Source organism: Martes martes, assembly GCF_963455335.1.
Source record: "Martes martes genome assembly, chromosome: 10".
NCBI lineage: Eukaryota > Metazoa > Chordata > Mammalia > Carnivora > Mustelidae > Martes > Martes martes.
The window spans coordinates 54,264,116-54,288,583 of record NC_137898.1 but is presented as its reverse complement, the minus strand read 5'-3'; the positions used below and the strand labels follow the sequence as shown (position 1 = coordinate 54,288,583).

The 24,468-nt window shown below is 45.9% G+C and overlaps 1 protein-coding gene across 1 annotated transcript; it reads right to left on the bottom strand.

Moving 5' to 3' along the window:
- Positions 1-334: 334 nt before the first annotated feature.
- Positions 335-2,896, bottom strand: CAVIN3 (caveolae associated protein 3). The gene is made up of 2 exons (XM_080817641.1): positions 2,300-2,896; positions 335-1,758 (listed from the first exon to the last, which is right to left on the bottom strand). Exons 1-2 carry the CDS (start codon positions 2,681-2,683, stop codon positions 1,357-1,359), a joined length of 786 nt encoding a protein of 261 aa, XP_080673767.1. The 5' UTR covers positions 2,684-2,896; the 3' UTR covers positions 335-1,356.
- Between the last annotated feature and the right edge of the window lie 21,572 nt (positions 2,897-24,468).

The window sequence follows — 24,468 nt, the reverse complement described above, 5'->3', positions numbered from 1 at the left end:
GGCCACGCATGGTATGTGGTGTGGGGAATGCAGAAATTAATAAAACAATCCCCAGTGCAGAGAAGCCGCAGTCTCTGGATCCGGGTGGGGAGAATAATGGCAGACAATCACTGTCGGCAGTTAGTACTGAGGTGGGGGTGGTGCTGGCGGCAAGGAAGAGACGCACCTCGGCCTGAAACTGGGTTTCCTTGCTGGATTTTGCATTAGAATAGAGATGAGAATGATAGCACATAGCTCAGTGTAATTCAGTTGCAGAATGAAAGGGAGTGGCACGCAGTGAGGCTACAAAAATGGGCAGAAGCCAGATATCACAAAAAGTTATGTTAAAGATGTTGAAGGAATATTCAAGAACTCGCTTTATTCTGAAGGTGATGGGGAGCCAGTGAAGGGTCTGAATCAGGAGGATGATGGGATCAGACTGGCAGTTCAGATGATAGGTGAAAGATAAGGCGCTGGGTCTTTAAAAAGAGGTCAGACTGCGGAGGTCAGAACAATAGGATAACTGTTTCCCAGTGGGAGGGGAGTGCGAGAGAGGGGGAGGAATCCGGGAAGACTCCCGGGTGTCTGTGTGGAGGACGGGTATCTGTGTGGAGGACGGTGCCATTCCTTGGCAACGAAAACACAAGGAGGAGCAATTTCGAATGACTCTAGTAAGTGCCCAGTAATTATCTCTAAAATTGAAATTGGACTTAAGAGGTAGATTGCTTGCTTTGGACACAGTGAGTTGAGGTACATTTCAACCACAGCTCAGGACAGTGTGTGTGGCTGGTGGGAAAGGCCGGGGAGAAAATATTCACAGAGGAGTACCCGGAATGAGAAGGGGGCTGAGGATAAAGGAAAACCCAATCTTTAAAAGGAAGATGAGGGAGAAGAAACTGAGGGGGAAACCACTTGTTGACATTTACTGAGCACCAACAGCAAAAGACCATACTGGCTGCTTCTCCGTGAGTGACGTGCTCTAGATGCAGGTGGCCAACAGGGTATTTCTATGTGCCACTCACCAGAGCCCAAGATTCATTGGGAACCTAAGAAACGACTCCGTGAGCTTTCTGAAATTGAAGCCACATTCCAGGGTCTAACATCTGTCTTAGGCCTTTCAGGCTTTTCCTCCCGCCCCTTTACATGGAGTCCGGATTAGGTGAGATTACTTTTATTGACAGTGAGGGCAAGCAGGTTAGAGTGGCTGCTCCTCTCTCAGAGGACACAGTCTAGCCTGAAGGAACTGGGAGAGGCAAGTCAGAGCGGGGCTGTGGATGCAGGATTCACTCCTTATTTGGGCGTGAAGGCTGCATTCTGAAAGGGGAGATTTATTTTGGGACTGGGCATAGGCACGGGAGAGGCAGGCAGCACCGGCCATTAGGCTGCGCTCTCTATTTGAAGCACTGCGGCTTCCGCTGCCCCAGGTCTCCCGGGATCTTCCTCGGTGTCCTGTGGAGGTTCTGACTCCAGCTTGGGCTCCAACGCGGGCAGGGCGTCCGGCTGGCCATCAGCGCTCCGGCCAGGCCCAAGGCGAGGTGGCTTGACCGGCGTGGCCGCTGGTGCTGCAGGGCCTTTCCGGCCGGACAGGGCTCTTCGCAGGCTCTGTACCTTCTGCAACCCGGTGCGCCGCAGCCGCCGGGCCCTGGACTCCACGGGCTCCTCGTCAGAGCTCTCCTCAACTTCAGCCTCGGGCGGCTCTGGGCCGGGCTCGGACTGGTCGGCTGGGCCTAAGGGCTCTGGCGCCTTCTGGAAGGCGCTGGCTGGGATTTCAGCCTCCTCCTGCATGTGATGAACACAGCTCTGACACTAACAGCCCCCTACCCCGCACAGCGGCATAAGTCTCACTCCATAACTACACCGGGGAACCCGCCCCACCCCTGGTCTCCGCAGCCCGAGTGGCAAAGCAAAGGGAGGCGTGGGGAAGTAGGGGGCAGCAGGGAGAGGGAGGAAGAGCTACTGGACGAACTACTAAAGTTTGGAAAGTACGTGGGACCTGCTTAGACAGGATGGTGGTAGCAGGGGCAAGAATCGGAGGCAGAGAACTGTCGAACTGTCGCGGGATGCACTTCCGCCACCGTTCGGGGATGGGCTGGGACTTGGAGCAAATTCGGTGGACGTGGCCTGAGCTCGAGCTGGGCGAACTCTGGTTGGCCAGGCTGGGTTCAGGGGATGGGGCAGCGTGGTGGGAAGTGGGTGCGGCTCTGGAAGTCCGCTCCGCCGGGTGGGGTCAGGAATGCGGGTGTGGTAGCCAGGCGGGGGACGGGAGGGAAGGAGGCCCCAGATGGTGGTCGGGAGGCGGGGGACGCCTAAGGTCACTGACCTTGAAGAGCAGGACGTGGAGCTTCCCGCGCGCCACCAGCAGCCCGTGGTTGGCCTCCAGCCGCTGCACCTGGGCCGCGCGGCGCACCGCGCGCTCCTGCGCGGCATCCGCGTGCGAGCCCACGCGCTCCGCCTTGGCCAGCAGCTGCGCCAGTGTGTTGCTCGTGGTGTCGTGGCTGCGGCTCAGCGCGCCCAGGCCGCTCTGGATGCGGCGCACAGAACCCGCTAGGCCGCCCTGCCTCCGAGCCAGGCCCCCCTGACGCTCCCGCAGCGCCTCCAGCATGGTGGCCAGCTTCTCCAGCAGCGTCACCACCGTCACGGCGTGCACCGGGCCCCCAGCCGTTGCTGCGGACACAGGCCCCGGCTCCAGCGCGCTCTCCCCCATGATCCCCGACCAGCTCTCCCTTCGGCCGCGGGCTGCACTCTGGGCTGGGGCCTCCTTTCCCCGGCTCCTCCCCAGCTCCAGCAGTGACTCAGGCAGGCGGAGCGGGCCCTCCCGGGAGGCGGGAAGGGGAGCGGGGGGCGGGATGGCGGCGGCGGGGTCCTTCGGAAGCGCTCCCCCTTCTGCTGCTCCGCCCCGGGGGCCTCTGCAGGGAAGCTGGTCGGCCTCGTATCCGCCCCCCTTCCCCAAACTCTCTCCAGTTCGAATTCCCCTCCTTCGCCACAGTTCTCTGGTGTGCCTCTTTCTGGAATGTACTCCCACCACCGCAGAGGGTGAGCCATGGAAAATTCTGTTGTGCACATCGAGTGGGTAGAGAAACTATGTAAGCGCGGCACAAGGATAACCTGAGGGGCTTCCGCAGCCACGGCCTTCGGCCTCCCACGCCCCTGAGGACTGTATTCGTGCCCCCGGGGTTGGGCGCGGTAGGCAGGGAGGCTGTGGGATGCTACATACAGGCTCAAGACTGTTTAGGGTGTTGGCCCCGCTTCCTGACCACACAGGCTGCTCCGTGTGCACGGCAGGCGGGGCATCCTCTGGTATTTTCCAAATAGTCATCGCCAGGGTTTAGCCACAGGCCTCCTTTACTGCCTCTCTAGTTCTTACTGTTGGGTAGCATTGCCCTGTTTTCTTTCTTCTAGTTGTCATACCTCCCTTTCTTTGTGCTTCAGTGGTAAAGCCCCAGCCACACCTAGCTCTTACACCCTAAGCCTGGAGGGCAGGCAAGACACCTCTTCCTTTGAACCCTTAAAAGGGTTATTGTAGGTGCTGGTATGTCTTTGTTTCCGTGCAGGTTGGCTATGGCTCCTGCCTGGGGTTTTGTTTGTTTGTTAGTTTAATTTTCTCTAGATATCTTCGGAGGGTGAAGAAAATTTGAAACTGCTGCTGTAGAGGGAGAGAGTGTGTCCCTAGAGGGTCCAGTTACGTTGGCTCATGAATTTGTAATTCCATCGGCTTGGAAAATCCCCTGTCCTGTCTTTAGCAAAACACGGTAAACTGACTGTAGGCTCAGGAGTCCAAGCAATCCATTGATCCTGACCCCTCTCCTCACCCAATCTGTGAGGGCCACTTGATAACTGTGGAAGAAACCATAACTATCACTGGGCATAGTTAATGCAAGGGACCTGCAGTCTGACACAAAAGTACTCCAGAGGATGGCAGCTATTGCCAGATTTCTGGGGATGCTAAGTTGATGACTGCCTTCTACAAATAGGAGGTTATGGAGCCTGAGCCCTGTGCTTAACACCGAGGAAAGACTCCCTTGGGAGCCTGCTGGGAATCACTGTCTGTACCATTGGACCTTCCATCTGCTCAGACAGACCCATCAGGCTCTGCCAGATAAAATGCTTTCAAACCAGGGGAATAGAAAACCCAGTTTAGTTCTTAGAAACAAGAAACCCAATCTGCACCTAATTGGAAAAGCCCATGGTAGAGTGATGATTAAATGTAGGTCAGTCACAGCTTCAAATCTAGTTCTTTACAGTTCTCTCAACTGTGCAGCTTCATTTCAGGAGTCAGCTTTATTCCCAAACTAGGCATAAGGTGGCTACAGCAGTGTCAGGTCTTATATCAGTACACAAGGTCAGAAGAAAAGAAGAGCCCATTTTAAAATTTAGGACATCTAGGGCACCTGGGTGGCTCAGTGGGTTAAGCCTCTGCGTTCAGCTCAGGTTGTAGTCTCAGGGTCCTGGGGTAGAGCCCCTCTCTCTCTGCTTGCCTCTCTGCCTACTTGTGATCTCTCTCTCTCTCTCTGTCAAATAAATAAATAAAATCTTTAAAAAAAAATAAAATTTAGAACATCTATTTCCCAGAAGCCTCCCAGAATCCACTTGCCTTCTACTGGGTTACATGGCCATTCCAGAAGCAAATTATATGGCTAGGAAAGTATCCTGCGTTGGTAAGCTTTAGCCTGGGTTCCTTCACCCAGTGGTGACAAGAGAGCTGAAAATTACATTTTAACAAATTAGGCCTACTTTTTGCCCTTCCCTAGAAACATGGGTGGTATGGGAGGAAAAGTGGATATCTCAGCACTGCTAGGATTAGTCAATCAAAATAATCCTCTAGAGAAAGGCTGTGAAGGAATCATCAGTCTCGAGGAGTAATGCTAAGGGAGTCCAGTGCATTTAGAAGCAAGACTACATGGGTAGGTATTTTTCAAAAACCTGCTAAATCCCTCTCTGCATATGTAGAGCAAGGAGGAGCTTAAAACTTAGCAATAAAGCTACTGATGATTCTATGGGTCTCTCTAAAACCTTAGGTATAAAAGTCATAGGAACTGACTGATGTTGGAAAAGTGAAGCCCTTAAGGTGGGTAAAAATAACTTGGGGCAACCCAGAAGAATGCTCTGAGTTAACAAAGCCCAGACTGATAGAAATTATGGTAGTGTAACCTTGATCATGGAGTATCCAAGAAGAAACCATATTGCAGTTTCCAATTAGGATAAGGAAAAAAGAAAACAAGGATGCAGAATGAAACCCTCTAAGGTAGTGTGACCTGATCTTAAAGATTTCTGGGGTATGGCTGCAACTACTCCCTCAAACTCCTTGGTGTGGGCTTGAAAAGTGGAAACCCACTGGTGTAGGTTTTTTGTGTCTCCTGAAAAAGGTATTTTCAAGTCCTAACCTTTGATGCCCATGAATATGTTCTTATTTGGAAACAGGGTCTTTGCAGATGTAATCAAGTTAAGATGAGATCATACTAAAGAAACAGAGGACCTTAATTCAATAGGAATGGTGTCCTTATAAGAAGACACGAGGAAAAAAAAAGAAAAAAAGAAGACATGAGGCACATAGAAAGAATGCCATGTAATGACGGAGACAGAGAATGGAGTTATGTTGCCAGAGGCCAAGGAATGCCTGGAGAGACCAGAAGCTGCAAGACACATGGAAAGTTCATTCTTCCCTAGAAGCTTTGGAGGGAGCATGGCCCAGCAATACCTTGATTTCAGACTTACAGCCTCCCGGAACTCTGACAGAATATATTTCTGTTGTTTTAAGCCACAGTTTGTGGTAATTTAATAACCCAGGGAAACTAAGATATCCATTAATTAATCACCATCATTATCACAGTATCCCTTTACATAGGTTGCCCCCCTCAATGGCCTCCCCAGTTAATTCTGTGGGAAGTATGAAATTCTCTGCAGGAAAAGTTAATAGAGCCTGAAGACACCTTGTAGATGTAGACAATTAAATTAACAGTTGCCCAAATATAATGGATCTTGCAAACATTTGTGGAATGGTATGGTGGTAGGGCCAACATGCCCTTTAAAAACCTGAAACAAGGGTACTGCCCACTCTATTTGCCAACGGTTCCTTTTATACACTGGCCCATCCCCTTCCTAGAATTTGGCATACTATGAGGAAACACTGGCTCTATTAAAAAAAAAAACAAAAACAAAAAAAAAAAAAACCACTGTACCTTTCACAGGGCCTAGAATATACTGCCTAACAAAGATCTGCTCACAGACGGCTCTCTGTCTCTGCCAGTATCAAGAACAGTTGGATGTTCCCTTCACTTTCAATGAGATGAGGGTAAAACGAAATCTCTGAGAGCTACAGAACAGGTTATGGTGACTCAGGTGGTATCATTCTGCATCCTTGTTTTTTTTCTTCTTTTCTCAGTGGTCAGGTGCCCTACTATATGATGTTGCAAAAATCCCCTGAAACAAAAGTGCCAGAGGCACTGAGGGGAAGAGTAAGCACCATCAGTTCTGGGGACCAGCTACAAGGAATCTGGCAGACAGGTTAAGAAGTAGTGGCACTTAAGCCTGTGACAGGTAGGGAAGCGTATATAATAATTACCTCCCACAATAACAAAGAACAGCTGCTAATGGGGGTGTTTGGGTTTTAGAGTTGGCATATGCTCCACCTTGGAATTCTTACACATTCCATCTCTTGTATTATCCAAGAAGGCCACATACTTTGAATAGAGTTCAGAGGAGCTTCAGTAACTGGCCCTGGCCAGGTCACAAGTCACAGTCTGGCCAGTTCTACCTCGGGTGCCCTGTAAGTCAGAAAAAAAGATAAGACCTGAAGTCTCTGTAATTTCTGCCTCTCTCACAGATGATTTGGGGCAGGGAGGGAAAGGGGCAGACCCAAGCAGGAAAAATAGAGCAGAAATACTTGGAGTTTTAGATTAAGGCAATGCTTCCAGCCTCTGAGAATTATGTTGTTTTTGAAAAACAACTGATTGTGATTCTACCACAAAAGCTAGTGGAAAGATTCACTGGAGCTTGCAGGGTTGTTTTGTAAATGGGAATGCTCTGTCTCACGTTGCAATACAGACTAACAGTCTTTAATTATTAAATGGGTCGGGGGGATCTAAGAAAGAATGAGGGATGGCTATGTTAGTTAATCGTAGAAGAATCATCTGTGACCCTGATCCTCACCTTCAGCTGCCCAGACAAACTGGGGCATCCTCCAGGGACTTAACCCTTGAATCAAAAGTAACAATGTGCAACACAGGCAGAACCATGCATTTAACAGGGAATGACCCTCAGTGGACAGGCGCTACCTTCCACCCTTTGTCATAGACATCCTGTCTACGGAAGGGGTAAGGCCATTCTACACAATGACGGAGCTCTGTGTCACTGGCAATTAAAAGAGCTATAAGTTTGGGGCAACAGGAAGTAAGAATCTGAATTGAATCCAGAAATCAAAATCCCCAAATGGATGGAAGATCCTGGAATGGTATACTATAACCAAGAGGTCTGGGGATGCCTTTTTATAAAAATCAGGCATGCTATTAAATCAAACCACTATTATTTTCTCATATTTTTTGGTGAGTTGAATAGCATCCCCAAAAAAGATATGTCCAAGTTCTAACCTCTGATATCTGTGAATGTGACCTTATCTGGTAGTAGAGTCTTATCAGAGACCATCCTAGTTTTAAAATGGGTCCTAAATCCAGTGAATGGTGCCCATGTAAGAAAAGGAGAAAATAGAGATACAGAAAAAGAAAAAGGTGTTATGCAGATTGAGACAGAGATCGGAAAGCAGTCACAAAAAAATGAACACTGAGGATCCCCAGCAGTCACCAGAAGCTAGGAGAGCGGCATGGAATGGATTCTCCTTCAGAACCTCCAATGGTGTGTAGCCCTACCAACACTGATTTGTACCTCTGCCCTCCAGAACTAGAAGGGAATAAATTTCTATTGTTTTAAGCCACGAAGTTTGTGGACATTTGTTATGGCAGCCCTAGGAAACCATTACACAGAGAGACGCCTACCAAAAGCATTAGGGGCAGAAAAATGTTAACAATGGGGTAAATCAGTATGCCACGGATGGATGTTTTCGCTGAGGCACATCGGAGTACCACACACCTGGGATGAGACTGAGGTTGGCAGAAGCCCACAGTTCTGGAGTATGTGCCAACGGTCAGGATGTGGGAGTTGAGCTTTTCCTGCAAAAATGTCCTGGGACATTCCAAAAGGCAAAAAGCTTAGAGCACTTACTGAATAGACTCTATTGAACCTCCTGTAATTTGAGGAACTCAGTGGGCTCTGACAGGGAGGGCCTTAGCCTCGCCTGGATTTGAGCTTGCATTCTTCACCAAATAACCACGGAGCCACCAACAAACCACTGCAGCCCTCTACCTTGAGTTCTATGGCCTTTCTCAACTACAGCCTCTGATCCATGACCATATTTTGCCACCCACATAATAAAGGACAGGTCAGATCATTAGAGAATGGTGTGCCCTACCTCTCATAGGGCAGCCCTCTAGACAGAGAGATGCAATGGGGCCTGGAAGACAGGCTGGACTATGATGCCATGGGTAGTGATTCAGACCAGTGGCGACTACCAGGAAACTCTGTATAGCTAGGGTCCTATAGCCACATTTGTCTTAGTACAAAGTACCCCCACCCCACCGAACCCCCGTTTATCTCAGGCTGGGCCCAAGGAAGGAGAAGTCATTATGAGCCACCTAGAATCTATCACAGCTTATATGTGGCTTATAAGATTTAGCACTGCATGAGTTGGTGGTGCTTAGTTGTAAGATTTTGTTTGAAAAATAACTCATTTGTTTGGTGTCTAAAAAAGGAGAGAGTTGCTAATCAGTTCAACTAGGGAAGTGAGAGAAGTAAGCTTTACCCTGGCAGGGAACAGCCTTGGCTCTGTCATCCCATCCCACTCGAAGGCAACTGGCATCGTTTAGCAGTACTGTGCAACACAAAGTACCCTATTAAATATTTCTTATCCTATTCGGATTCAGTGGATTCTAGAAGCAGAAGAGAAAGCTCTCAGAACCACACTGTATGAATAATCATTTACCAACCCAGCCAGGTATGGCAGTGGTGAGGCTCTGAAAAGGGTAACCATGTTTTAATAGGTCTGCAAGCTTACCCATTTACTCCAAGAGTGAGAAGGATCCCTAAGACTGATGAGATTGTCCTTGAGGCTGGTACCCCAGCTTTTTGGTATCACACCCTGTCCTGTCAAATGGGATAGTATCACAGTAATGCACTGAATCTCATGGAGGTAATGTACTATACAAAATGAGTCCACTGCCAGCTAGTTAATTTGCCTGTTTGTGGGAGCTGCAGATTAATCATGACTCTTCCTTATTGTGGGGAGTTGGATGAAGGAAATATTAATTGAACAGTCAGGACCTAAGGGTTAAGACATCCCTGTTGTCACCAAGTTACATCTAAGCCACATCTAAGCTCTCTCACCCCACAGGGGTACACAGGGCTGCTTCAGGCCATGGACTAAGGAGTGAGACCAGGGGGAGGAGGTGGGGCTGGTCTTGGAGGCCAAAGTTCAGTTAGCTTGGAAGCTAATGTAGGTGGGGGAATGCAGAAGGGGACAAGAGCGGTCCTATTGATATGGGCTAGAGATTTATGTTAAAAAAGAAAGAGAGAAAGAGGGAAAGGAAAGAAGGATGGCCATAGGTGGGGCATGGGTGGGGGTTACAAAGAGGAAGGCAGGAAGCGTGGGAGAGGGGAGGGGGAGGGGACAGAGAGGGCAGGAAAAGAGAAAGAAAAAGGAAATATTTACTGATACTTCCACGACTGGAAAATTTGTGCAATATATTGAGGAAACCATATACTTACATGGTTCCAGCTAGAATAAGAAAGTTTATAAAGATAGAGAACTGTAACTTCTGGATGCTACTGTACTTATAAAGGTTGTAGAGTTACAATGTAAATCCTCTAACAAAGAATGGAAATTGCTCCTTGCAATTAAGTTAGGGGTTGAAGGACCCTTGGGAAGTCAGATTAGAGTGCCACCTGGTAAAGCCTAATACCAACAATGTGATCCAAAACCCATTTTCCTAAATTTGTGTCAGGATTTCTCTAGCCTGGCACTGTTCAACATGACAGCTACTAGCCACATGTGGCTCTTTAAATTTAAATTACAAGTAAAGGGAGCACCTGGGGTCCTCAGTCAGCTAAGCATCTGATTCTTAATTTCAACTCAGGTCTTGATCTCAGGGTGGTGAATTCAAGTCCCACTCCCAGTGTGGAGCCTATGTAAAAAAAAATAAATAAATAAAACAAATGACAATGAAAATTAAGTCCCCAATCACACAATGCACACTTCAAAAGCTTAACAGCCACATGTGGCAAGTGGCTACCCTACTGACCTACACACCCTAGTTAATACTGCCCCTAGTGAATTAACTACTCTAGTTAATACTACAGGGGTGAATGAGCCACCCCAAATGCTACCAATAACAATAACACAGGTTTCTCTGAAAGATGACACAAAGAAACTTTTCATTTCACTTGAAAGCCAAATCCTGCAGGAGATGATCAGTGTGAATGAAATCACAAAGCATCAGTGGAGAAGTGATTTCCTCCATCAGCGTTTGGGACCATTTAAAACTGGCAGAGAAGGATACAGGAGAGTACTTTCTGAAATGCTTCAGGACCTGGATCAGCACTGTCAAAACTATACACTTTTCAACATGGTTTACCTTGATGGTGGGAATATTCTTGTTTTAAAGATTTATTTATTTATTTTAGAGAGAGCGTGAGTGGCAAGGCAGAGAGGGAGAGAGACCCTCAAGCAGACTCCATGCTGAGTAAGGAGCCCAACTCAGGGCTTGATCTCACAACCCTGAGGTCATGACCTGAGCTGAAATCAAGACTCGGACACTTAGTGACTGCACCCCTCAGGCATCCCTGTTATTGTTGATCTTATCCTTTTGGGGAAAGTATTGTAAGACCTGTTGAAGTTAACAAGATCCCTTCTTGTAAAAATGCTCAGGATGTTCACTACAAGACTGCCTCACCCTGGAAAAGGGATGTGAGGGTTATGAGAAGGATGAACATGTTTAGATTGGAGCATGCAGTTTTGAGTAAAAAAGTAAATGTGACCTTGCACCTACCCACAACTGGTTACCGCAGATATTTGTGTTCTTAGTTTTAGAACAAATGCTAAGCACCCAAGAGCCCAGAATATGAAGGTGCCCAATACAGATTTGTTAATTGAAGAAAACACAAAATTTGCTTTGCTAAGCAAATAAATTGTGCTTGCAATGACAGCCTTAGGAGTAAATGTGTTCATAAGAATTAAGCCCCTGCTTCTGATTGGCAACCTGGGGAGAGAAAGACGAGTGAGAAGCAATGATAGGAATGGGGGAAACACCGTACATGGGCCGAGTTTGGTCACAGGCCAGGACTACAGTGTTTGGAGTAGTGAACCCTCCTGCTGGTGTCATTGATGCTGCCTGGCTTTACCCTGAAGCCAGCTCACCTGTCCAAGAGGAGTCACCACCATATGCATTGCCAGATGTGCCCACCCTGAAGGAGAGCCTGTAGACTATGGTGATATCTCGGCAACAAAATTTGAGAAAGGAAAGGAAGGAATGCACTGCTTTGCTTTGTGTCCATTCCCTCCCCTTAAATAACCCTTTGCTTAGGCTCCTCATAGGACTTGCTTTGTTTTATCTATGCAATGAGTGAAGGGGAGGCAGAGATAAGCTTTCTCTATGGCTGAACAATTTAAGCCCCTCCCCCCATCACAATTCCAGGTTCAGTCTATGACCTGAGCCTCTATAAGATGCCTCAGGAGGCCAACACATAGTGTCTTGGTTGAAACCAAAAGCAATAACTATTGGGAAACCCTGGCTTCCCCATGTAGTGCACAAACCTTGTGGGACCTGGATCTTGGGGAAGGGGTGTATAGAAAGACCTCCTGACACAACTCTCAGAAAGTGGCCTGTACTAACCGAGTCTTTGACTGAAGCTTGTGATCCTCAGGTGAGGGACTCCCTCTCACATCCTTCCATTCAATCAAGGACCATTAGAATGAGAGGGCAAAATAAATTGGAAAGATTTGAAATGTCAAATGTTATGAGGAAGAGGGAAAGAGAGAGAGAAGTTGGTTACGACTAGAATTAAAAACTCAGAAAACAGATTGAGTTAAACATTACAAGGCCACTTGGGTGGCTCAGTTGGTTAAGCATTGGACTCTTGGTTTTGGCTCAGGTCATAATCTCCAGGTCTTGGGATTGAGCCCAGTGTCAGAAGATCATCAAGCCCAGCATCAGGAAATGAGCCATGCCTCGGTCTCCATGTTCAGCAGGGTGTCTGCTTCCCTTCTCCCTCTCTCTCTGCCACTCCCCCGGCACTCTCTCTCTCAAATACATAAAATCTTAAAAAATATATACAAAATAAAATAAAAATAAGCTAAATTTAAATAAAATCCCATGCCAGTTGGATGAGAAATTGATGGGTTGAATTTTAGAAATAAAACTGATCTTTATTTTGTCTATCCTCTATAGTGCATTTCACGTTGCCTAGGCTCTTAACCAGTACCTACACTGGTTACAGTTTCTTTACTAGGTGAACTGACCCAAATCTTCATACCAGAAGAGTTTGAGCCCTTGGTGAATTAGTCTAGAATTGTGCTAATATTTTAAGTAAGCTTTACTATGCTAATATTTTAAGTAAGCTTTACTACCAGACATGGCAGAACAAGAAGTCATGCCAGGGGCTCCTCACATTCTACCCATAAATCTTCAGGCCTGTATTATATTGGGTGCTACTCAGGTGTCACTTTTTTGCAATAAGCAGAAGCGCACTCAAGCTGGCCAGGCTTCACCACACTGCTCTGCCCAGGACGAAAGAATCTTTGCCACTTGACACCATGCAGCAAAGCTAGAGAGTATCCACATCCTTTGAGGCTCTATTCCTTGCAAACCTACTTGTCAAAACCCCTTTCTCTTCTAGACAAGGGTCAGTTGGTTGCAAGGAACAGACCCTATCTTGGTTAATTTAAATGAAGGTGGGTTTATTATAAAAGAATTGGCAGCTACCCCAGCTCCCAAAGAAGACTACTGAAACAATTTATTGAGTCTGGAGCCCTTCCTGAATTACCAAGAGGGAGGAGCCATTAAAGGATAATATAGCTTATTTATTCTTTCAATAGCTTCCCAGGCAGAGCAGGAAAGAAACCAGACCTCTTTTCTGAACAATAATGGGACCCACTAACTCTGGGAAAAAGGCGAGATGTCCTTCTAATTGAGGAAATATATCCTTTTTCAATATGAGTCTAGATTGTACTCTCTAAAAATTAATGTCTGTTCCTGGGAGCAGTAGATGAGCTAATATAACAATTCTATTAATCAAATGAACTGACATGATTGCTGCTCACACATATAGGAATATGGAAAAGGAAATCTGGCCAGGAAGACCTAAATCCACAACTACTACAGACCCAGAAGTTCTTCTTCCCTCCCCCGCCCCACCTCCTCCCCTATACACACAGTTCTGCAAGACTTGGGTGACAACAGGCATCATTTTGAACTAGCTTAATGTCCTTGATGCTCACCTCAGATTGGCACAGTGAGACTAGGAATGTTGGGCTAGGGTAAGGATGGTGAATTTGGAGAGAGAGAAGACCCAAGAAGTGAGATCCCTTCCTATGACTGGTCTGGAAACTGGTGGGGTTTCAAATGGGACAAATTTTAAAAGGAGGCCCAGGAAGAAAAAGTTGTCCAGCTAAAATCCAAGGAGTCTGAAGGATCTGGATCTGTACATAGCATCCCTTTGAGAACTAAAGAAAAAGTCTCAAAAAAAAAAATTAGGAGCACTTTATCCTTCCCTTCTTTGACGCTGACTCTTCCCTCTGAAATTGCTTCAACTCTTTGGTGAAGAAACCTTCACATAATCACTTAGGCTGCTGGTAATTTGGGAGAGACAAGAGGAAGAGACCTGTGAGAGAAGATCTGCCCCAAACACCTCTTCCTTTGAGGTCGTGGAGAGAGACCTAAGTGAACTGTAATGAGGAGCTCCTGGTGGTGACAGGCTACCTGAGGGCAGGGGGAAATAGCCATGATGATAGGATAGCCTGGCAAAGATGACAAATTTGAGGAGCAATATGACCAAAGCTTTGGGGTCTTTGTGTCGATTACAGGACTCTGCCTTCTAAAAGAGGAAGTGAAGGACGTTCACATCCCAAGTGACCAATATCATCAGGTTACAGTTAGTTCTAAACCTCGATTTCAAGCCTTTCAAGTTCTACACACTCTGATCCACATCTATACACACACACACACACACACACACACACACTCACTCTCAGGGCTCCTATACTCCCTTGGGCTGCCTTCATTCCTCCAAATGAATGAATGCCTTCATTCATTCATTCCTCCAAATGAATCTGGGTGTCAAGCACAATCCTTTCATCAATTTTCGCTAAGAACACTGACAATTTCCTGTTTTAAGAGATCAGAACTCTAAAGTTTCAGAGGGTTGGTCATGGGAAATGTCACACCAACATCACAGACTCTACCCCACACACTCTTACTCTCTTTCTTCCTTTTCTCTCCAGACTAAGCAAATGTTTTTCCTTACTCCAGCCAATGTTTTGTCCATACTCAGATTCCTTGGCTTCTCAGCTTCTACCTCAAGTGAGTCTATGATGTAAGTTCTTCCAGAAAACTAAGAGTGCTGTCTCATCAGCAAGTCCAGTGAGTATAATTCCTTCCATATCATCAACCTAGGAAGAAGTGACTATCTCACTGACTCTAAGATCTAAAAAAAAAGCCTGTGGGACTACAATAAGGAGATCAAAGAGCCCATCTTCTGACTCTGATTCTCAAAGATCTTCTGATCATTTATCTCCCCCCTTCCGTGTGCTTGCTGCATACTCCTTTCCTGAAGCTGAGTCTCTGTGCCTACTTATCAGCAAGGCACAGGGCCAGAAAATGGCTCTCCCAATCCAGCTCAAGCACCTACTATCAAATGATTAAAGTCACTGTGTCTTAGGAGAATTCCTTGAAAGATAAAGAGAGTGAGAGAGTGAGCACCTAACTGACAGCTTTGGGTCAGGCCCAATTAGCTATTGCCCAGGAGTGAGGGAATGAGATGAATACAGTAAATATGGCCAACTCTTTTTTCTTTTTAAGATTTTATTTATTTATTTATTTATTTATTTGAGAGAGAGCAGGCGAGCATGAGTGGGGGTGGTAGTAGGGGCAAAGGGAGAGGGAGAAGCAGACTCCCCAGTGAGCAAGGAGTCCAATGTGGGGTTCCATCTGAGGACCCCAGGATCACGACCTGAGCCAAAGGCAGGTGATTAACCAACTGAGCTACCCAGGTGCCCAATATGGCCAACTCTTAATAGGACCTGTGGACAAGGCAGGCACAGAAGCTTATCTAACACAACTAGCTAGTCCATTTATCCTTGGTGGTTGTTGTAGAGTTTAAAGGCTCCAATAAATAATACCCACCCCATTCTCTGCCTGAGTTCTGAATCAACTGAGAAATAATACAAAGGAATAAGGTAAATGAGAGGTCAAAATAACAACACTACTGATAAGTTGATATTGATAGATGTGGCTTTATCATTTAGTAATTGGGCTTCTTGATCCTGAACCCCAGGATTAGGGAAACTAGCCCACCCATTCATAGATTGTGCAAGAAAACTGTAGCTCTCCCTGCTCCCCACTCCATCCTCTACCCCATCCAGGGAAGACCCCTTTAAATTTTACTTCATGGAGGAGAAGAATAGAACATGTATATCCAGGGGGAATCTGGCTAAAAAGAGCCAGAGGAGCTGTGTTGAGCATACCCAACTCATTCTTTTCAAATTTATCAGAGAAATGACCACTTTGCCCCAAGGGGTCAAATCTGAATCTGATCAAATCTCTAGATCTAACTACTAATTCACCAGCAATATATGAGACAAAGAAACATTTTTCAGTATATCTAAGCAATCTATGCCTACTGTGGGACCTTCTGCAGGATAAATAACTCAGGTTCCTCAGCTAATAAATTTTAAAGAAAAATAAAGGTAGAAGGTAAACGTATAGATAAAAAGAGATATACAAAACATAAACTAATATTAATGATTGTATCTTATTTGGACTCTGATTCCAAAAATAGACTAAAAAATTATGACATAATCTGGGAAATTTGAAGGCTAATTGAATTTTTAAATGCTAACTGAACATTAAATAATACTAAGGAAAAAAGTTTGAGTGTCATACTGGCTTTGTGCTTATGTTGGTGTTTTTTTTTTTTTTTAAGTGTTTTGAATTCCCACACAGTTGTGGGTACTGGAGTCAAAACCTGGTAGAGTTGAACTGGAGTGTTCTTGGCTACTGATCTCAGTAGATAAACTGATAAAGTCAATAGAATATGTTTGGCATACAAAAAAGTAAACTACAACTTTATAATTTGCTCACACTATGATCTCTCGTTTTGAGAAGCTGCCTCTTAATGGTTTCCTAAATTTAGTATCCTTTGAAGGAGTCATTCCAGTCAGCTCTGAAATCTGGACTTTTTTTTTTTTTAATCTCTTTCTAGATTTATTTAAGATCTAATCACTGTTTCTGAGCTAATAAAAATTCAGACATCTTACTCTGTTCTTATACCTTCCTTAAGAGCGATGAGACCTAGATGCATCTCCTTTTCCCATCTTTATTCACCCATCCTGGTCTTCTTAACATGTGGTGAGAGGAGGTTAGTCTTTCCATGGTTCCTTTTCTTGGGTAGGGTAATTTCAAAATGGCATTATTTTGGATCAGGTTGGAGCAGTCTGACCAATAATACAACTGGTAAACAATTGTTCTGCACGCCCCATGTCTAAAAGGCTCATATTAAGAAGCACTCTTTCCTCCAGGAATGAAGCAGGAAGGTTTCAGCTACCCCTGTTTATTAGGACACTGCAGCCCACCAGCATCTCTGTGTGGTCCCTATGTGGCCCATGCACAAATGCTAAGTCTAACAGCTGTGTATTTCAAGGATAAATGGCAGCCATTATACCCAAGGCTCTCGTTTTTACTGTGGCTCTGCATTTTCTGAGAGCAGTGTGGCCAGCAGGTGTTTGCTAGATTCTGTGTAAGCAGGCACCTGCTGAGGCCAGTGTCAGCTGAGCCATCCCCACCTGCCCCAGCCCTCGGACCCTGGCCCAGGGTGGTATCTGTCTCAATCCTGCCCTTATAAATGTTGAGGCCACCTACTTGCGCCGAGCAGACACACTTTGGCTGAAGGCAGGAATGGCCTGCCCCTGCATCCTAAAGCCAGCCTACCACCCTGCTTCTATCAAAACAGATCCTTACCTGTGGATAAAGTCCTGAGAGGCATGGGGACCCACCAAGGGGAAGACCCCACACATCTGGCACCAAAAACCTAAAGTTGTCCATCCAGTTACAACTGATAAAAACCAACTCCCTCCATAAACAAGCCAGCCCCATGGCTCCATGCAAGCGACCACAAGCCACACAGTCACAAACACATGCTTACTAAAGTCCGTACCTCAAGCTGTGGATCCTGGCCTTACCAGAAGCCTCTTCACATGTTAGTTGGATCCCCAAATTCTATTCCCTGTTTATTTAATAAGGCTTCCGATCCAGTGAAATTAGATCTTGAAGTTCTGCGGATCTTTAGTAAATAGCCCCCCACTTTTCCTCTCCCCAGTTCAAAACCAATTAAAAGGTAAAGGTCAACATATTACTTTTTTTAATTGATAAAGCTAATACTGGAGAAGGTGATGTATATAATTGGATGAACTTTCTAATAGCCCCAGAAATAAAGAGAGGCTTGCCTACCCAGTTACAGATTATCCTGGAAAACTAAGGTCTCCCCGCTGGGGCAAGTCCCTTGAAAACGTCCTACAGAACACGTGCTTCTGTAGCCAGTCCGACTGCCAAAGAAAGACATGGAGGAGCTGAACCAGTGTGCTCACTTAGTTCTTCTCAAATTTTCTGATAAGTTACTGACTTCTCTTCTGGGAAGAGAGGCCAAGAGTGTTACTCCAGAGGTGCTCCCTCCATATGAAACAAAACCCTGAGAGGGAGGGCAAACCACTTTTCTCCAATAACAGTATTGAAAAGAAACCACTGGCATACACCACGTGCCTGAAGGCCTCCATCCCATTCACCTGCTCCTTCCACACTATCATCAGTGCTGGTACACTGGGGAGCACCCTCTGCTCAGCCTCTAGCTCACCTTTCCTGCTGGCTGACCAGCTGAGAATGTTCTGTATCTTGACAGAAACACAGGTTACATTAAATGTGTGCATTTGTCAAAACACATTGAACTATACACAAAAGATCACTGTTCATGCGTGGATCATGTTCAGTGACCACTGTGTTGATGTTCACACAATTCTATGGATTTGCCAAAACCTATATAATTGTATACCACAAAGAACAAATATTACTGTAAGTTAGAAGGGGGAAATTAATACCCCAAGTAGTGGGGGGAATGCAAAATAAAATACAAACTATAGCAAATGAGCCTACCTGTTTAACAAATAAATAACGTAACTACAATGAAGGAAGTGAGTAGGAAACCAAAATGACTTTGGAAAACTATATTTGGAACAGAAACTAGAAGACAGAATACAAAAGTACTGTCCATAAATTATTTTGTATTTCTTTTTTTTTTTAATTTTTTTTGAGAGAGAGAAAGAGAGAGCACAAGCGCAGGGATGGGGTGGAGGAGAAGGGGGACAGAGGGAGGGGAAGAAGCAGACTCCCCACTGAGCAGGGAGCCCAACCACGACAGGACGATCACGCCGGACTCAATCCCAGGACCCTGGGAACATGAACTGAGCCGAAGGCAGATGCTCAACCAATGAAGCCACCCAGGGACTCTACTCTGTATTTCAAAGATGTGTTCCTCATAATGATACTGATTACCGGTTCTGAAATGATGTGTATATTATGGTTGATCAACTATGTATATATAATGTAGATAATGAGAGTCCGTTTCCCCTGTCAAAGAAATATGTTACAAACAAGGAAAACGAGAAGGGTGTTCTTTAACACTGTGGAGTTAGATTGGAAAAGGAAAAGAAAAGAAAACCACAGGACGAAAATGGAGTCACTTAAGCCAAGTCACCAAACCAGGTCTTCATAGTAACCTAATTATGTTAACCAGCATGCAACGCAAAGTTACTCAAGTAAGAGGGCTGAAAGCTATCAGCATAAGGGAGGAGAGGAACAGAAAAAAGCAGTTCTATTTTGTTTTACAGAACCTACACCTCCAGCCAAGGAGACGCCCAACTAGGTGTTCACCTGATAGCCCGTAGAAGCTAGTGTGTTTTGCCTGGTTTCTCCTTACTGAGCCAGTCTAAGCAGGACTGGAGCCCTCTGAATTGTCCTGAAGTTACCTTTAGTTCATTATAATACTAAGATCTCCTTCTACGGCAGTTTTCTGCTATTTTTTAAACATACGATGTAGGCACTAGCATGTGGACCTGTTAGGCCTGCCCAGTTGAACCAGAAGTGCCTAAGCTCCCTGCCCCGCCCACTAATACACTAAATCAAAGCTCCCTGTGCTAACCCCACAGAGAGACAGTGCCTTGAGAGCTATCTCCCCGTCTCCTTACTTGTACCACGTAATAAAAAGTTCACTGCCTACAAATTTCCTTGCCTTGTGTTCAATTTGATGCACCCCAAGTGACAACAAACCCTTGGAGTTCAGTTACAATTGCAACTTCCGTCTCCCATAGAAATGTAATCTTAACCAGTCAGTCAGAAATGCCCTGGTCTCCAAAGGAAGATGAGCTAATCTGCTGGATAAGACCCCCCTGCCATTGCCCCCAAGGGAAGGGAAGGTGACTCTGCCTGAAACAAACCTTTCTTTTCTTTGCTAAAAATATCTTGCCACACCCTCCTTCCTATAAAAATCTTGTACTTTTGTACCACTTCTCAGAGCATCTCTCCGCTTGCTAGATGGGGTGCTGCTAGATTCATGAATCGCTTAATAAAGCCAATGAGACCTTCAGATTCACTCAGCAGAACTTTTGTTCTTTAATAACTATCAAGATTCATCATCCTAGACAACACTAGGACACCTTTTGTTCCCTTTCTGTTGTGTGTCATGAGAAATATAAAATGACCAGTTTCCAATATAGTGGAATCATTACTACAGTCCCCTAGGGGAAATGCTCCTGACTCCGGTAGTAAAAGAATCTTGGTGTCAGGAAGCCAACATTTTGAGAATGGTTATTAAAGTATAATTATGAGTAAGGACACTCCCATCTTCCAAAGGACATCTGTGTCTTTTGCAGAGCTTCCTGCAAATCAGGCATTTCTGTTGTTACAAAAAGCTGCAATGGATATCCTCTGTTAGGGCCCCTCTGTCAAAAAGCCCAATAGTCTAGTGGAAGAGACCAATATTGTCAATAGTTATGAAAATAATTACTTAATTATCATCATGGTAAATGTTAGGAAATGCTGGGACAGGACATATCATGCAAAGATCTAACCACGTGAGGTTGAGGGTGAATCACGAAAGACTAAGGAAGTCACAAAGGAAGTGACATTCAAGCTGAGACTTGAAAGATGAGTAGGAGGTGGTCAGGCAACAGGGTAGAGGTAGGTGCAGGAGGCAGAAGGGTCAGAATAGGTGAGGGTTTCGGGGCGGGGGGTGCACCACCAGCTCACCACACATACAAGTGCATACCGGAAGAGAGGTGGGCCCTTTCGGGAGTTAGTCACCAGCAACCCTGTCTGCCTAATCCTTAGAATGGGGCAGGGAAAGGTTGAGGGTGGCAGGGACTGGATAGCCAAGGACTCTATTGTCCTTGGCAACTGGGAAGTGGGAAGTGGGAAGAACTTGGCAACTGGGAAGCGCTCTGACTTTATTTTATTCCCTACACGATAGAGGGCTACTGGAGGGTTTTCAGGAAGGATTTTCAGAAGCTCTAGCTTGTGGCAGTGTGGAGGGTGGTCTGGAGAGGGGTAAGGCCGAAGACAGGAAAGCCAGGTTGGGGACAGAACAAGCTGTGTGACCTTTGGCAAGTTACATAGCCTGGCTGAGCCTCCAGTTTCTGCATCTGAAAATGGGGATGATAATGCCTATTTTATAGAGCACTGTTATGATGGCTGACAAAGTGTTACAGATGTTAAATGCTCAGTAAATATTCATGTTTATTATTTGCCTAAATTCCTCATTCTTCCTTTCACATCTACTTTGCCACAAAATCCTATTCATCCTCCCTCCTAAATACCCCTAAATCTGTTTTCTCCTCCCTAACCCTTTCTTTACTTAACTCTCATAAATCCTAATTTGGTTGTCTATCTGGGTTCCTGCATGCAATCTCCCTCCCCTAAGCCACCCCACACCTTGGCTACTAGCAAACAGAACCCTGAATTTCATCTGCCTACTTGAAAACCCTCCTGATTCTTCATGCATTAAACAGCCATAACCAAATCCCTAAGTATGGGCTATAAGGTTCTTAATGATCCCCCACTCCTCCTGTGTATCTGTCATCCCTACTCCTTACCACTCTCCCAGCCCATCCCCACACTGTTCCTTCTACTGTAGACATCTGGGGTACAAAATGATCCCTCAACACCCATGCTCCTTCCCACCCCACATCTTTATTCACACTTTTGCTTCTACTCCGGGAACCTTCCTCCACTGGTGCCTCACAAACGAAAACCCAGATCATACTTTGAGACCCTGGGTCAGTGTCACCTCTTTCTTCCTTTATGTTCACCAACTCCCCAGATCCTAAATTTCTTCCTTCCCTGGACTTCTACAGCATTGGGTACATCCTTATAGTCCTTATCACATGTATTATAATTATTTTGTTTATGTTAATGTTTCACCTCCAAGATTATGGATTTCACAAGAACAGCAACCTTCTTTAGTCACCCTTGTATCTTCCCTCAGAGCCTAGTACAAACTCGATCAGGTACTAGGCCTGCTGAACAACTGAATGGATGAATGAATCAAATGTAAAAAGTCACACTGCATTTAATCAGCCTGGTGATTAAGAGGACTTGGACTCTAAGTGGCCAGTGTTTAGGAGATCTGCTTGGGCCTTGGTAGCCTGGTTCCTCCCTGCCTCCAGGGAATGTGGTCAGAGGAGCAACTAATTCCCTCTCTCTTTCCTCACCTGCTCGCACCTGGACCCCACCTTGGGACGCAAGCCTGCAGACCTGTCCTGTGTGAAGCTGCAGTGCCATCTACTGGTGACTGGAAGACCTGCAGATCAGGCTGAAGGAGGAAGGGGAGGAGGAATTAAGGGCCCCTCTGGCTTTATCTGGCCATAGAATCTCAGTTATTGGACCCCACACTGGACAGTTTTCCCCACCTATATGGAGGCCTTATTTTTATTTCCTTTGACGAAAGACCTTCAACCATATCTCAGAGGTCAGAGCCATTTCTTCAAACCTCTCAAAGACAGGACCCCCAACTCACACAGTCCCCTCAGAAGGTAGAGACCCTAACTCTGTGAACCAAACATCGTCCTTGGTTCTCTCAGGGAGTACAACCTCTCACTTAGGACCTGTTGACTATACTCGAGAATTTGTGACAGTAGCCTCTCCTTTATGTTTTGGTAACGAGATGGCTCCATCAGGAAGCAGCGCTACTGACAGATGACTTAGTGATGAGGTACATTTCCTCAGGTCCTCAAGGACCGGACCCCACCCTCAGCAGTGTCAGTGACTGGGGACCCTCACTCAGACCTGTGATGACTTCCCAGGTGAACCCCCTCAGTGACCAGGACCCTCACCTAGACCCTCACTCGAGTTACCCAAGCTTTTCCCTCCATTCCTCTAGCCCTGCACTCAGCCTCTCAGTGAGCCAGTTCTCACTCAGGTCTCTGTGACAGGGCCTCTACCTCAGGTCCCTCTTCAGGGATGGCACTGCTGAAGTAGAACCACAAAAACTGAAAAAAAGTTTTTAAAACGAATTTGGTATTTGCAGAAAAGCATCAATGAAACTAACCATCACAGGATAAACCTGAATTGTATTACTGAACTAAACTTATTCTATGGTTTAATTGTTTTACTTTGAATGACATATGAAGATCAGCCAGAACCTTTAACATGTTTAGACCTTTCAAAGTTTTGATTCAGCCCCTTTCCCTCAGGGACCTGGTGCCCATCACTTAGGGCTCAGAGATCAAGGGGACTTCATTAAGGTTTAGTGAGCATAACAAGAGCTAGGCTGTCCCTCCAGACTGCCCATCTCCTTTCTGCTTCCCTCTGGTCCCTGAAGAAGCTGCCAAAGCCCCTTGCCTCCAAGACTTCTGCCTCCTGCTTTGTCCCTGGGCCCCATGTCCAGACAGGGGCCACAGCTGAGCCCAGATCTCATGAGGAAGTGTGAGCCTGCTGGGCTAATTGGTAAATCCCATGGACAATCTCCCAAAAGGCCAGCTTTGGCCACCTCTGGCCCAGCCCACATGCATCAGAAGTGATTAGCAATAACGCTCCTTGAGACATTGCTGCCAAACAGTAATCCACGTGAACAGTATAACAGATAAACAAACCAACTTCTACTTTTACCCCAGATCCCCTGGGAACATAGTACAGGGTCCAAAGTAAATATGATCATGGAAGAAACTGGTGGGATGGATGTAGGAAATTGTGACTCACCATCCCCACTCCCATTCCCAGCCCTCCCAGAACCTTTTGTTCCCTCTATTTTGGCCCAAGCAGGTTCCCCTGCACTTGACCAGACTGCCCATGGAGTCCCCTTAAGCATTAACCACTGCTCTAGGTTGCCAACTGCCCCAAGGCTTGTTTTCCCCTTTCATAAGCAGATCCTTCAGCAATAAGACTTCTTTTCAAAAACAAAATCATCCCCTGCTTATGAAAATTACTGTGAGTCAATCATTCAATTCAATTCATTCATTCATTCATTCATTCATTCCTATCACACGACTTTATTGAACTCTATGTGCGGGGGCCTGTGCTAGATGTTGGGGATACAGCAGTGAATAAAACAGTCAGAATACCTATCCTTGTGGAATTTACCTCCAAATGGGAGACACAGATGTTAGATAAACTACACAGTTACTTATTTAATGAACAGTATGATATAAGCTGCAAAGGAGTGGGCCTAGCATATACATCTAGGCCAGGGCTACATGCTCTGGGTGATTAAAAAGAAGTAGATTAGACATAAGTATACTGTCAAGGAGTCAAAATTGAGGTGGAGAGCCAACCTAGAGCTCCTGCTAGGGGAAGGAGAAGGTTGCAGAAGTGTTATACTCTAAAGAAAGTCCTTGAGAATATCTCAAGGACTCCTGATGACTGGAAAAGACAAAAAATGGGTAAAGGAGCCCAGGAAACGGGCCAACAAGTCAGGGCTGGCATGATAAACTAGTGCCAACAGGCCAAACAAGAAAGCAAACTAAGTTTAGAAAATGTAGCCCCAGAGAGCTGCTGGTAGTACCAGCTGGGTAGGGAGGGAGGCATAAAGGGAAGGCAGGGTTTCTTAGAGACGGGGTAGGGGGCATGCAGGTTTCCCTCACCTGTTCAATCAGTCTGCATGGATAAATGTCAGGCATTGTGCTGGGCACTAGGG